At 36.3% G+C, this 15,853-nt stretch overlaps 1 protein-coding gene across 1 annotated transcript; it reads right to left on the bottom strand.

The window, feature by feature from the left end:
* Positions 1-1,526: 1,526 nt before the first annotated feature.
* LOC106173898 (trifunctional enzyme subunit alpha, mitochondrial) lies at positions 1,527-15,853 on the bottom strand. Its single transcript, XM_013555224.2, has 22 exons — positions 15,742-15,853; positions 14,949-14,981; positions 13,526-13,593; positions 12,868-13,001; positions 12,436-12,574; positions 12,193-12,312; positions 11,918-12,020; positions 11,409-11,478; positions 11,124-11,185; positions 10,451-10,593; positions 9,351-9,407; positions 8,935-9,044; positions 8,304-8,474; positions 7,755-7,890; positions 7,379-7,465; positions 7,139-7,226; positions 6,851-6,972; positions 5,963-6,158; positions 5,524-5,641; positions 5,262-5,352; positions 2,138-2,192; positions 1,527-1,983 (listed from the first exon to the last, which is right to left on the bottom strand). Exons 1-22 carry the CDS (start codon positions 15,806-15,808, stop codon positions 1,832-1,834), a joined length of 2,322 nt encoding a protein of 773 aa, XP_013410678.1. The 5' UTR covers positions 15,809-15,853; the 3' UTR covers positions 1,527-1,831.

Here is a 15,853-nt window from a genome sequence, read left to right as displayed (position 1 = left end):
AAAATCTTGCTATAATGTTCGCGAACTCAGGTATTTTGGATAAGTTGGATTCCAGTCAGTTTCAAAACAAGGTCAAATACACCAGGGCTTGCCTTTATCTATGTAAAAACGCAACCAAGACAATAAGTGGTCGTCGTTGATGTTAGAGCTGCTGTACACAGCTGGCCGTAATCGACATTTCAGATGATCAGTTATAATTTACTTCTATTCAAATTCGCACACAAATGAGAACTGTCAGCTCAGTCCATTGCATTAATCATACTTTCAGATATCATTTCCGACAAGGACACCACGACTCGTGACAGAAACGTTAGTCGCTGCTCTAAACGTGAAGCGCTTCTAATCAACTTAATTACAGGCCTTGGTCTATTCGACATTTCCACAATTACCAGGTAAAGCAAGCTCACTCTGATTATACGACAACAGGTCTTGTGTGCAATTCTCTACGGGCACAAATCACCTTAATGTCATCACTGCATGCGCAAACGGCGCCACGTGCAGCACGCGGATGTGGACCACCTGATGATCAGCCTCGTGGTAATCAAGTCAGTACAGGTAGAATTGCTGCAAAGTACAGGTTACGTAACATACATCACAACTGCCCATCCTTAATACTTTAAAACAAAGAAGCCCGCATGCGTAAGGCATGTCCAGATAGGACTAATACAAGATCAACAATCACACTTATCTATATTATGCTGTTTCAAATTTAAACACTGTATAATGCGGTAATAAATTGAATAGAGATCGAGATCTTGCTGTTACTCCGTCACCCAGAGTGCTGTCAGTGTTCGTTTAAGGAATCTGTTACATTATCAATATATTCTTTAAATCGCGCATAGGCATTTTTTGGCAAATATCATCCTCATGTTTATTCATTCAAGTCTCCTATATTCATTTTATTAACTAAGAACTGCCACTAAGCGAAGAGACCACATTTATTCTTATGTAAACTGCAGCATGCGACATCGACTGAGTTTACGATGTATTATTTAGATTTTTATAAAGAGAAAGAATTTTGGAAAACACTCTTCCCCTAATTCAAAATCGCTACAGTAAAGACGCTGCAGCTTCAGTGTACTGCTTTGCATTTTAAATTCTCTCAACTTTCATGTAAACAAGGAGCTGTGTTTAAAAGATCACACAAAAATGAAGTGGAACAAGAAATTACGAGAAGGCTTGCACATTGCATCCACATGTATAATATAATGTCTTAGCTACATTAGATGGAGGCGACTGGTAGTTGGGGGATTCTACGATATCCCTGTGGTTAGAAATTGTAATATTCATAGGTTATAACAACACTAGTAATCATATACAGTGTGGTCAAGTTCATTCCCATCTAATCCTTTCATAATGCAGTATCACGAAGCTATTGGTAACCCATCGCCAACTCTCATAAAGCTCAAACACATTCTCTCGTTACACACTGCACTCTTCTGAGTTAGTAAACCTCCAAGGCAACCCGAGACAAAACAACGCCTGGCTTACCATCACAATGGGAGTAAATCACAGCCAACGCGAAATAATTGTAATATTTTATTCACCATTGAGAAGACACAGCATGTCAAACCAGCAAAGGGGCACCTAGTCTAGAATACCATTGGAAAATGTGTCTCAATCTTTAATTGCATAACTCATGAAACGTCAATTTGATGACGGCATCCATCTTGTGAACAATTCAGTGCTCCAGGCTCCAAGGCTACTGAATACTACACTATAAATTTTATCTTGCCTTAAACAATCAATACCTTATACAATACAGTCTGTCCAGTTTAACTCTTTTCAATAATGGAACAAGTATAATAATTTGCCTAGTCTCTAGATTTCGTTACTTTTTGGGATAGAACTTTGTAGACTTTTTCTTTGCATGGTCAAGAAGGAGTTGGCATGGAGCAAATGCCTCTCCATACGCTTCCTGAAACTCCTCCATTATCTTCACCATCTTCTTGGCTCCAATTGTGTCTACATAGTGGAAAGGTCCTAGAAAACAGAGACACAAGAACATAGCAATTTTGTTTGTACTCCTACTGTCACAGTACTAACTGCTTTAAGCACAGGGGCAGGTCCTGTTATTTTATTTTCTGCAAATGATGATCATTTTTATGACATGTCTTAAAAAAACTCAAATACTTACCCCCCAAAAATGGTGGGAAACCAAGCCCCATTACGGCACCCATGTCTCCATCAAGCTGAGAAAGAAAATGCAACATTAGATATTTCACAGAAAAACACCTGTTAACAAAGTTACAGAAATGCAATTTAAATTTTTTCTAGCCCACAATTACATATTTTCTAGATCTACTGTCACCAGTTTCATATTGACAAATATCTCATCCTACAGGAGAATAATAATAACAACTAGAGGATCAGAGAGGCGATACCGCCTCTGGATATTGTACCACCAGCTGGAGTAAGCGCATTTGTATGTCCCCCCCCCTCCTAAAAGGGACACCATCACCAGTCTTGTGTTTGACAAGCTCTATAAGATGCAATCAACAAGAGTTCTCAAAATATGCAAAAAAATATAACTAAAAATGGTACAATCAAGCAGATTTTCGAATTGACTTGCATTTTCCTACCCTTGATCACTACTGTATTCTCTAGACAAAAGGCCTATTGGTTTTCCTTGAAATGTGTTGTTAATGGTGCATATATGCTGACAAAAGAGAAAACCTAGGGGAAACATGGGCACATCTCTGCTAGTTTTAAAGATATGAGAGGCAAGAAAATATGCAAAGCTAAGTTCATGGTGAAAAAGTAGGTCAAAGGTCAATTTCAATATCATAGTATATGAATTTCTATTCAAGTTCCATAGCAACCATGGGCATTTCTTTGCCAATTTTGCAGATTTAAAGGCCAGAAAACATGCAAAAGTAGGTCAAAGGTCAATTTCAAGGTCACAGATTGCTAGTGTATTACTTCCTATTCAAGTTCAATAGTAACTATGGACCTATCTCTGTCAGTTTTGAAGATAAAGGTGAGCAAAAATTTGCTAAGTTCAGTTCATAGTAAAAGGAAGGTCAAAGGTTAATTTAAAGGTCACACTTAGATAGCCAGTATATGACTTCCTATTTAAGTTCAATAGTAACTATGGACCTATCTCTGCCAGTTTTGGAGATAAAAGGGAAAGAAAATCTGCAAAGTTCAATTCATGATGAAAAGTAGGTCAAAGGTCAATTTCAAGGTCACACTTAGATTGCCAGTATATAACTTCCTATTCAAGTTCAATAGTAACTATGGACCTATCTCTGCCTGTTTTGGAGATATAAGGGAACGAAAATTTGCAAAGTTCAGTTCATAGTGAAAAGTAGGTCAATGGTCAATTTTAAGGTCACAATAAATTGCCTCTAATGACTTTCTATTCAAATTCAATAGTAACTTTGGGCATATCTTTGCCAGTTTTGGAGATAAAAGAGAACAAAAATTTGCAAAGTTCAGTTCATGGTTAAAAGTAGGTCAAAGGTCAAATTTAAGGTCACAGTAAATTGTCAGTATATGACTTCCTATTCAAGTTCAATAGTGACTATGGACCTATCTCTGCCAGTTTTGGAGATAAAAGGGAAAGAAAATCTGCAAAGTTCAATTCATGATGAAAAGTAGGTCAAAGGTCAATTTCAAGGTCACACTTAGATTGCCAGTATATGACTTCCTATTCAAGTTCAATAGTAACTATGGACCTATCTCTGCCAGTTTTGGAGATATAAGGGAACAAAATTTTGTAAACTTCAATTCATGGTGAAAAGTAGGTCAAAGGTCAATTTTAAGGTCACAATAAATTGCCTCTAATGACTTTCTATTCAAATTCAATAGTAACTATGGGTGTATCTTTGCCAGTTTTGCAGATAAAAGGGAACAAAAATTTGCAAAGTTCGGTTCATGGTAAAAAGTAGGTCAAAGGTCAAATTTAAGGTCACAGTAAATTGTCAGTATATGACTTCCTATTCAAATTCAATAGTGACTATAGACCTATCTCTGCCAGTTTTGGAGATAAAAGGGAAAGAAAATTGTCAAAGTTCAATTCATGGTGAAAAGTAGGTCAAAGGTCAATTTTAAGGTCACTGTTAAATTGCCAGTATGCGACTTCCTATTCAACTTTAACAGAAACTATGGACCTATCTCTGCCAGTTTTGGAATTATAAGGGAACGAAAATTGGTAAACTTCAATTCATGATGAAAAGTAGGTCAAATGTCAATTTCAAGATCAGAGTAAATTGCCTCTAATGACTTCCTATTCAAGCTCAATTGTAACTATGGACCTATCTCTGCCAGTTTTGGAGATTAAACGGAACCAAAATTTGCAATGTTAAGTTCATGGTAAAAAGTAGGTCAAAGGTCAATTTCAAGGTCAACTTAGATAGCCAGTATATGACTTCCTATTCAACTTTAATAGTAACTATTGACCTATCTCTGCCAGTTTTGGAGATAAAAGGGAACAAAAATTTGCAAAGTTCAGTTCATGGTGAAAATACGTCAAAGGTCAATTTCAAGGTCACATCTAGATTGCAAGTAAATGACTTCCTATTCAACTTAAATAATAACTATTGACCTATCTCTGCCAGTTTTGGAGATATAAGGGACTAAATGTTACAATTCTGAGTTACATATTTTATGGCCGCTACTCCCGTGAAAATGCACTGATTGACCCCAAATTCATGGAGATGAAAGATGACCCAAAGGGTAACACTTTCCAATATAATTATTGGTTAAGTCTGTGTAGTGTCTGAATAACAGTGCAAATAATATTTTTTTTCGTAAAAAATTTCATTTTTTTGAAAATTTTGGCCCATTTGACCTTGAAATAAAGGTCAAAGATCTAATCCAAGGGCATATTTGAAATCTACACATATGACTTTTGGAAAGCCGTCTGTAGAAAATTTTCCCATAATTCCTTCCGTAGGGTAGATAATTGGCATTGAATTTTCAAAAATTTTGACAAGGGTGCATTTCAACTAGCGTCACGCCCAGGTCAATGCACCGACTGAGACAAAAAAACCTGGGGGTTCAAGTTGAGGTTATATGTGACCTAAATCCAAGAGATGGGGACAGGGGTCATTGCGGTCTAGGAGGAGAAGCGGTAACGGTGACTTGTATCCGGCGCCAGTACGCGGAGCCGGCGGAGCTTACGGAGCCGGCGGAGCCGGCGGAGCCAACGGAGCCGGCGGAGCCAACGGAGCCGGCGGAGCCGGACGAGACGGGTCGGGACTAAAACCATGAGTACCGCCAGCGTACACGCTGGTGGTACTAATAAAGCTACTCACTGGTTCTTTCAGAATCCCATCTTGTAAACTGTAAATGGCTTCATTGACAAATCTGGTCACCAGTCTCATCTGGATGTTCTCTACGCTGTTTCTGGAATACAGAGAAAACAGGGTTGTACACTATTTTTACCTGACACTGGAACACTCCACAGATGATCTACACACTATTATTGTCTAGTTTCAAAAACAACTTGAACCAGCAAGGTCTACTTATACAATTGGAATAAAACATTTCAGAAGATATATCAACTGCAATACTAACTCCACTTTTGGCGTCTGCTTGTAATTTTCAAGAATTCCCAATGCATCTTCATTTTCATTTTTCGTTTTAGCTTGTCCAGGTCCTTCATACATGAAGCAGCCCATTCCTGATTTACGTCCTGAAATGTGCCATATAATGATACATATAAACATCTGAATAAAGCAAATTAACTCTCTTTTGTTAGACTTATTAAAGAACAAGGACATATCAAAGGTAGTATAATGGTATTGGTAATAATGTGCTATTGGGTAAATGATATATTGTACAGCAAGGTCTGTCATTGCTAAAAAAAATCATAGTAACATTTCTTTGCCATCTTTGCATGTAATATTAACAATACAAATCTTCAATGTCATCTCAGGTCTTATAATACAAATTTGCAGATATCACAAAAGCCCAACAATGACAGGGTTAAAATAAAACATTAAGACAAACTTACCCAGCATTCCCTTGGACACCATTTCCTTCAGCACCATGGGGTCACCACCTCCAAATCTGGCACCAAACGCCTTCCCTAGGTCTTCAGCTACATGAGCTGCCACATCAATACCCACTTCATCAGCTAGAGTGGCAATGCCTACAGGGAAGCCAAAGGCCTTGGTGGCTTTATCCAGGTCTGTGGGGGATACCCCTTCCTACACACACAAATACAGGCCAGGGTTAGTAATAAAGTTTATATGTAACAGTGAAGTAGTCCAGACCACACACAGGTCAACATTTCTTATAAAACTAGCACAGGGCTTCAGACTCATAGGAATCCAACATCACACCTTGAAAATGACAGTGTGAAAATCAAGTGGAGCTGGATTTTAGTCCTATAAATCAATCCTGTAAGTTTCAAAATAATAAGTAACAAGTTCTTCCTTTTCATTGTGTTTCCAAGGCAAATGCATGGTGACAGCGACGACAGATGCAGTTGATTGCCATATATCCCAACTCATTTATCTGTCCATAAACATCGTGATGACCATCCTGACACTGTACTGAATCACAGAATGAAGAACTTGGAGGGAAAATACTTGTACATGGGAAGGGAACATTTTGTGTAGGAGAAAAACGTGAAAAAGAGACAAAAAGAAAGGTCAAAGCAAGAGGTGGATAACACAAAGATTTACTTATGAACAAGAGATGAAGCATGAAAATCAACTCCAAAGGAACGAAAGGCGTTTGCATAAACATGCAAATGTCTACAGGTGGAGACTAAATTACAGTGATTTTACATCTACTGACCAATAGTAACATATTGCCATGTTTATAGCCTTGTACAGGTATTGTGCCAATAAAAATATTGGAGATTGTTGCAAACAAGAAGACATTTTGTTCTTACCTGCAAAAGAAGGATAGCTTCTGAGAGCATGGGAGCCAATATCCTTGTGGTGTAAAATCCAGGCCCATCTCCCACAACAATCACCAGTTTGCCTTGCTTCAAGCCCACTGATACGGCAGTAGCTGGAATTATCGTATACTGCATACAGATTCCTCTCCATTCAGACACACAAGACTCTTGACAATTATCAAAAACACCTATTCAATCATTAAAATCACCTATCTGCCCTCAGCTCATTTAAATAAAGATCTCATGACGAGAAATCTGAAGACTTTGATCAGAGCTCACCTTTAGCTTCCTGAGATGTCTTGGGTGTGGTGATGATTTCCAGCAGGGGCATTTTGTCAACAGGAGAGAAGTAATGCATACCAATGACCTGGAAATATAGTATTCTGGTTTGATTGCTGAAACTTCTCATCTTTTAATCAAACCATATAATCACATAACACTGAAAGATAAAAAAAAAAAAAAAAAAAAAAAAAAAAAAAAAAAAAACTAGTACAATCTGTGTCTTCTGGTAAGACTTACATTCTCTGGTCTCTTGCTTGCCTTTGCAATCTCACTTATTGGCAGGGCAGAGGTGTTGGTAGCCACAATACAGTGGGCAGGGATGTGCTGAAATAGAAAAGTTAACATGAGCAACTTAACAGACATATTCCTGTATCATATTTCACTATAATAACTGTGATATTTGCTTTTGGAAGGATTAGTGCAAAAGTAGACTGTGTGAATGTCAGGATGTGAAACTGCTCACAAGAACATGTTAAAGCCATCAAAAAGATAACAAATGTACAGAGTTTAAAACAAAAGGTTTAAATGCTTACTTCTAAAACATAGCATAGCATATTTTACTTTGGAACACTGACATTCATATCAGTAAGATGAAATACATGCAGTTCCTTACTTCCTCTACTTCTTTGATCACTTTATGCTTGATGTTGATATCCTCAAAGACTGCCTCTATGACGAGATCGCACTTGCCAAAGTCCTCGTAGGTCAGCGTAGGGTTCAGATGGGACATCACCTCCTCCGCCTCAAAGCTGGAAATCAATCATCTCATTTATATTTCATACACTATTCATGTGGTCATATTTTCATACAGAATACTAAAAACTAGACACTGAGGATGGCACGTATGCAGCCACAGAGCAAATAAATTCAAAGAAACAGATTAAATCTAAATAAGATGAATTTCAGTGCGTATTTAGTGAGCCTTCCAATACATAACAAAATCCAGACACTTAAACTTCCTAGTAAATTTACAGTAAAACAAAAATATTGTTTAAAGGTTATGAGGTAAACAAATGTGTCAGAAAGCAACAACCATCACAGGTAATCATAATACATACAGAAATTTGGTGTCTGTACATATAAATCATTCTACATAAAAATCAACCAACACAAAGCATCTTAACTATTCATTTTACGACACATTTCATAATTTCTCCCTTACCTGGTAATTTTCTTCTTCTTGACCATAGTCTGTATACACTTCTCCACCTGGAGTACTCCTCTGTTCAGTCCACTCTGAGCCATGTCCTTCATGGTGATGTGGTAACCCTTGTCAATACTGACCTCAGCAATACCTGCTCCCATCAGACCAGCACCAAGGACTGCCACATTTCTACACAGGAACATATCACAGTTTATCTCTGGGACAAACTCAACACTGGCTAACTCCACATTTCCAAATATTCTACATATATTTTTTTAGGTCAGACTACCAATTATTTATAGGTGTTTTTTTTTTAGACTATTGTTAACATAACTTCACAGCTCCAATACTACTCAGTATGTGTCAACTTCTTAGTCACAGTGTACACATTGCACACGGAATTGATTTAGGCATATAATGAAATACAATATCAAAATACTTAAATAACAAAAAACTAATACAGGGCAATTGAAATTTGGATGGCCCCTTAGCTAACCCCTTGTTTTAGCCCAAAAAATGTACGAAGAACAGTTTTATCAACTTCTGCCACAATTTGCTAGTCTCTACCAAGTATCATTCTATCAAACTGCAAACTAAAAAAAAAAAAGCTCCCTAACATTTTGTAGAGACACAATGGGGAGACACTTACTTAACAGGCTTCTTGGGTTCTCCATATGTGTTCTTTTTGCAGTGGGTGGTTCCTTCGTAAAGGTGCATCAAACTCCTGGCTTGTGGTGTCTGGGATAAAGCCGCAAATGCCTGCACAATATCAACAAAATGAACATTTCAATCTTTACTAACAACATGCCCATTTGCTGTACATAGCATCAATTCACAAACTGGAGGAAAGAACCATGAAAAACAGTTGATAATTTACTGTTGTTCCTAATGGTTATGTATTTGATGGATCTGATCTTCTTTTAAAAGCAGAAAAACGTGTCTATGAAAATAATTCTCTGGCATTAATGATCTCTCATATAATTATTAAAATTTCAACTGGTAACTTTTGAACTAAACTTAATATTCTTTTACAATCAATCAGTGAATCAATTTTTCAAAGCTGACCTTTGCTTCCCACTCATAGTCATCCATGTTTCTGGTATCAATTTGTGCCTCCATCAACTGAAAACAAGTATAAACCATATAGCTATATAGTTAAACCTTTCATAATTCATTAATTATTACACAACAAGATAATAGTATACAGGATACTGGCAAAAATACAAACACTTGACTATTTTCAACCAGTCTCTTCACTAATCAAAAGCTTCCAAGCAAATTTTCAATAAATCAAAATTATGGTCCCACTTAGGGGCCAGGGATTGACAACTATTTTCAGGCACTTGTCCTGCCCTTTCTGCAATCCAGTTTACATCAGACAAGTAATTAGATACATTTGCAGACAAATTTAACTACAATTGTAGTTGCCTGACCCCAGAAATCACTTGCAATGAACAAGTAACACCAACAACCGTAAGTATATCAAGCTCTGATTGGAGGGGGGAGGCATGTAGTCAAAAATATATATTACAGAGATACTTACATTAGTAAATAATGTAAAAAATTTGCATTTGCATCTTAACCAATTGTTGCCAACATGGCAATGCATGCATGATAAGTTTTCAACTCTGTATGATGGGTTTTCTTAGTTTAGCTCACCACAGCGTCTGTCAGTTAAGTGCCAGCCAGAAAGCAGGGATGGGGTAATATTGTGTGAGTATTAACACTATCATAGGAATTTCTGTGAAACACATATTATTATATGTTAATGTAAGTTTATTAGTTTTTTACAAGTGTAATTTTGATGTTGTATTAATTCATCTTTTCTTAAACAGTATATTTTGTATTCATTATTGTATTGACCTACTTTTGGGCCACCACTCTGTTTACACTACTCCGTCACACTATGCTACACTGTACTATCCTACTTTGTTAGACCATTCAGCAGCAGTGTAACTGCATGTCAATCAGACATGAGCCTAGGTTTAAAAAAAAAAACAAAAAAAAACACTACATCCAAAACCTAACCAGTCACGGGTCCGGGGGCTGCCCATCAGAACAGAATTCCGTGTTTCCGTGGAAAAAGCTCAAGTCTGGTCAATAAACACTTTATAACCTCAGCTTGCTATGCGTTACACCAAACATGCACACCACAAACAACTTACATCCAAGATCTTCAGAGGAGCTGGATAATGGCCGCCAGTTAACTTCACAACCTGTTTTCTAGCGTTCTTCCAGAAAAGTGGCTTCCATGTACGTAGGTAGGGAAAAGTGTCTTTCTCGAATTTTGTGTCTGCCTCTATTAACCCTATATTGGAATGAGAAAAGGCACAAATAGAAAGATTTCATTTAAAAAATTTACACTAATAAAATAAACTAGAAAAAGCGCCCAGAGAATGCAAGGACTTTAATTGTAATATAGATATGATGTAAGCATAGACAATTGACATCGCATGTGCCTAGAAACACTTACAAAAAAAAATTTCAATATGAGGCAAGTGATACTATGCATGTGTGACATATACAATGAAGAGGATCAAGATATATTTATTTATGTTAAATCCCCAAAGTCTAATCATTTCTTCCTTAGCCCATGGAAAATTTCATCAAAATCCGCCCTCATCTTTCTGCATAATGTTGACAAATAAACTAACTAACATAGCTTCCTTGTCGAAAGTAAAATAAAAATAAAAATAAAAAAATTCATTTAAGAAATCAATGCAGGAATGCTACATTCAGAGTATTTTAGTAAAGGAATAAAAGTGAGAAAGCAGTTGATGTTTCCTACACAATTTCAATGTGATTTAAGTATACTATGGATGAACATAAAATGCTTACAATCCACAATTTTCATGTAATCACTTCTTCTCTGTCTCCTTATCTTTCCAGTGCACATATCTCTGAAATAATATGACAAAATAAGAAAGATCTATGCCATGCTGCTATCCCTGTCATCATAGAGATTTCCAGTAAATCTATAATGTAATTAAATACTTTCTTCATCTGCTACATGGTCAATTTTCTAATATTTTAACATGAAATTGTGCTGTAACCGTGCTGATAATACATGAAAGACATTTGTATCAAATTTCACACAAGAAATGATTGAGAAAAGCCAATTACAGCACAGCCTGGATGGCTACTTCCTCTAGTAACGTCTGTGTGGCATGGTCTGGATCATCTACTCCAGGTCCTTAAAGTAAACAAGAATACATGGTCAGCATATGCCATACCACACAGGTAAAAATAGAATATATGACATTGTTTTATTTAAAGGCGTATTCCCATAGATTTTAGATCGATCTATCCCCGTGGGGAGTCTCTCTAGATTACTGTCAGATAATCCAGCTTAAATGTCCGTCCCGCCTGCTACAAGCTGTAAGGGGTTAATTAACTTTCGTGCCCGCTTGGCTGACAGCTATTTAGCGTGAACCCCCAGGGAGTTAGGTCGATCTAGTTTGGGTCGATCTAATCTCTGGGAATGGGGTCTAATAGACAGCAAATATTTTATTTCTCTTATTGAGAAGAGATACCTTAAAGAAGGACAGAAAAGCTGTTTAGTCATTCCATTAAAGCAACATGTAATATTTCCCAAAATTATCAAGGCTACTTTTGTCATTGATAACACCCACCTAAAGGCTGAACCAAGGAATCTACAAGTCCCATCTTCTTTGCTTTCTTTGCATTAATATTTTTGCCAGTCAACATGATATCGGCAGCATCTTTTGTGGGGAGCTGAAAAAGATGTCATCTCAAGATTTTCATAATTATTTCTCTCAATATACTGCTGATCTCTTAAATAATTACCTGACTTCAGAATGCTCTGAGGAAATATGCATCTATTTAACTCCATAAATATATGAAATATGAAAGTTGAAAGAGTTTTATTCACAACTTAATAACCTACCATTTCCTGTAGCCTCACTGTGCCTCCTGCCCCAGGGATCAGTCCTAGTTTCACCTCTGGCTGACCTAGGATGGTTTCTTTGCGGTCAACAGCAATCCGGTATTGGCAATGAAGTGCAGTCTGAAAGGATCATGAAAGAATTAAAACACGAGAAAAATATGATGATTAAGGGGATATAACTTTTTTTAACATACAAAAATTGGCTTTTAAAACAAACGAAGAAATGGCTGGGTATTTTCATACCTCTAAACCTCCACCAAGGCACTGTCCATTAATAGCAGCCACAAACGGCTTCTGGAAACGATTCATACGAACAAGAGTGGCCTGCCCTGCTCTCGCAATCTTATAAACTTCCTCTTCAGAATTAGCTGCCTTAATCATGCTGAAATAAAATTGAAGGCAACTTTTAAATGATCCAGATTTACTATAACTTCAACAATATTATAATTAGTCCATTTGCTCACTTTTAAGGACCAAATATGCACAAGTGTAGAGCATATCTTTTCAAAAACATTTGCATGTCACATTACAGGAAAATATTTCTCAGGCTATTATAACTCTGGTCTTTCACTCACTGTCTCTAACTAGAGCTGATTAACATTTAGAATGTTATTTGTAAAGTATTCCAACAGGTTTATTTGCCCCTCATTCAGAAAGCAGAAGAACAGGACTTACTTGATGTCTGCCCCTGCAATGAAGCAGTTTGGTTTTTCTGAAATCAGTACAGCTCCCAGTATGTCCCAGTCATATTCTATCCTATCCATGCAGTCGTTCATTTCTGTCATCACTTCCTCATTCAAAACGTTCACCTTCAAAGAATGTAACATCTACTGTAACTCAGCAGGGAATAATTTGGGCCAAGGATGGGATGAAAGCTAATTTCATGTGTTCAAAATCAATGAGAAATCTGAGCAAGCAAGAATGACTATGCCCAGGTTCCATTCCCTGTGCCTTTTTCTTCATAGTTCACTGGGGACTGTGCTCTATTTGTTTATATCAACTTTAATTCTGATACTAACAGATTGAACTGTCTTTTCTCAACAGCAGTAAGCTTTTTAATGAAGCAAATTCAAATTCAAACTTAATCTAAATCAGTTAGATGCAGCATTTTGAACAAGCTTGATTAAAAGAGGAAATCTGAAAATATGTGAGATTACAAATATTAATTAATTTCAGAAACTCAAATTATGTTCCAACTGGACTATATTTCGTGCCAATCATGTTTTTTCCAGTTAAAGAATAACTTAATTTTTAATTATATCTTGCATCTATGTAAATAAACAAGATATCAAGGTCTATTATCAAAACTAATTACAATATGTCAACCAAATACCTTTTTATTTGGATCATTCATCCGCAAAACGGCCACTTCCCCTTTCTTCTCATATGTGATGTATTGTCCTGTAATTGAAAAGTTCACAGCATTTTTTCATTAAATTGTTTACAACTACCTATGTATTACTGCTCAGAAATGAGAAAAAATAATAATTAGGGATAATCCTGAGCCTCGCAATCGCGCAAAAATGTACCTTTTTCTCAAATGTGCAAGTAAAATTTTAACCTGCGCCATACATATGCATACATATAGCAGCCACTATTATTTCATAATAAAACACCTACATACATGATGATGTCACTAGAAATGCGCGTAGCAGTGAGGGCTGATCACAAAATTATATATCGAAACTGAAACAAGTACGGATCATTGAAAAACATGTACTGCTCAAAACACTGAAAATGTTCACTACCGGCTGCACACGGACGTCTTAGAAACCTAACTACTGGTTTAACATATATGGCTTCAGTTGTGCCACAATTTGATCAATCAATAAGTTAAAATGAAATTTTCATTTGTTATTTGGATAGGTGCTCTTAACCCCATTGGTACGGGTTAATGCTGACCCATAAAGTTCTGCTGGGCCCAATTAATTCTGTGAGCTAGCCCTGAAAAATCGGGTCACCTCAGTAAATTGGCCACAATTTATTTGTGTGCCTTTATTACCCATAAAAAGTATACATTTTTAAAAAGTCAAAAATGATATTTGAACAGATTTTTCAGCTAGCTTTCTATGCTGTATATAAATGGGGCATAAAAGTAAATTTCTGACCAAAAATTTAAAGAATGGAACAGACTGAATATCTTTTATGGCTGATCTAGTGAATTATTCAGTTTATCCCTTGGCATGTCGACTTGTAGAAGTGTTACTGGAAATGTGTTACTGGAATTCCGCGCACCACAGATGCTTAGTTCATATGACCTTTAATGTGTTAATTCATTAATAGATATGCCAACAGATTTTAGAAATGTTATGTAGTTGCCTGCTAAATTTTTTGCAAATATAGATATATGTAAGATGGGCTTTTCTCAGCTTAGAACACTGTTTATTTTCGGGTTGAAAAATAAAAAATTATTTTCAAAGCAATAACTTTTTTTCACAATAAACATGGGAATTCCCAACATTTTCCAAGCAGTGCAATTATTTCTCACAGTACAATTATTAATTTTGAAAGCTTTTCCTGTTCAGTACAGTTGTTAATTTTTGAAGATTTGTTTCCACACACTGCAATTATTTAGAACTTCAGACTAGTAGCAACAAGCCTTTTTGTCAGTGTTTCGTCGGTATTCATACATTGTAAAACCACATGGCACAGAACAATATACATGTATAGCTTTAAAACTGCCATATCAAATATGTTTAAATATATTGAAAACCACATGGCTTTTCATCTTTTGTTTTCATTCTGAGAGAACTTACCATGAAGACCTGCTGTAGTGTGGAGGCATCTCCCTGAAAAGCAAGCAAAACAAATTACATATCAAATGAACCCTACTCCAAACAATAATTTAATCCTCCTTACTTAATGTTACACACTTTAGGGCGAATAAAGCGCAAGCCACAAATTGAGGTCTCAAAAAATATTTTCAATATTACCCATTTACAAACATGCATTGGGATCTTAAAAATGACCTCCTTCCCTTTTGTGTTCAGTTGAATCAAAGCAGGATTTCTTCATTATGTCAAACCAGTATGGTAAAAAAGTACAGATACTACATCATCAAAGCATCTACTAAAAGTCCTGTGAAATGTAATGAAAACAAAACATTTAAACTTGGCAAAATCTTAAACTTCTTAATAAGTCTTGGTAAATTTTGAAAACAAAATCCGTGTCCTTTGAAAAGGTAATTAATTTTAATACTTTTAAAAAAATTTACACGCAACTTCGACTGGGGGGGGGGGGAGAGAGAGAAATGACTCGCAAATTAAAAAAAACACGGTTTGAAAAAATCCTTTTTCCTTTTTACAAACTCTTTCAAATAATCATCAAAACTAACAGATATGCACAATAGTAAACATGATCAATATGCGATCAAAAAAATCTGGAGACAATAATCGAGTTGAGTCGAATTTAGGATTTATCAGTTCAAGAAGTTGGTATCTTTTATCCCAATTTTTTTGGTGAAAATAAACAACACTGGTTCATTGAAATAGTGCAAATTAGTGAACCGAATTAATATGCATCAATGGTATCTTAAATGTGAAGTGTTACCTTCAATTAAGAAGGGATTTGCCCGTGTTAAATGTCTAAACGCTCCCAGCAGTCTCGTGGAAGCCATTTTGCCGGCCGTCCCTGTCTCGCAAGGTAACGTATTTTCTCGCAC

This window comes from Lingula anatina, chromosome 1 (assembly GCF_051362555.1).
Source record: "Lingula anatina isolate TDL-2025a chromosome 1, LinAna3.0, whole genome shotgun sequence".
In the NCBI taxonomy this organism is placed as follows: domain Eukaryota; kingdom Metazoa; phylum Brachiopoda; class Lingulata; order Lingulida; family Lingulidae; genus Lingula; species Lingula anatina.
The sequence above is the reverse complement of the archived record's forward strand: the minus strand, read 5'-3'. Positions and strand labels throughout refer to the sequence as shown.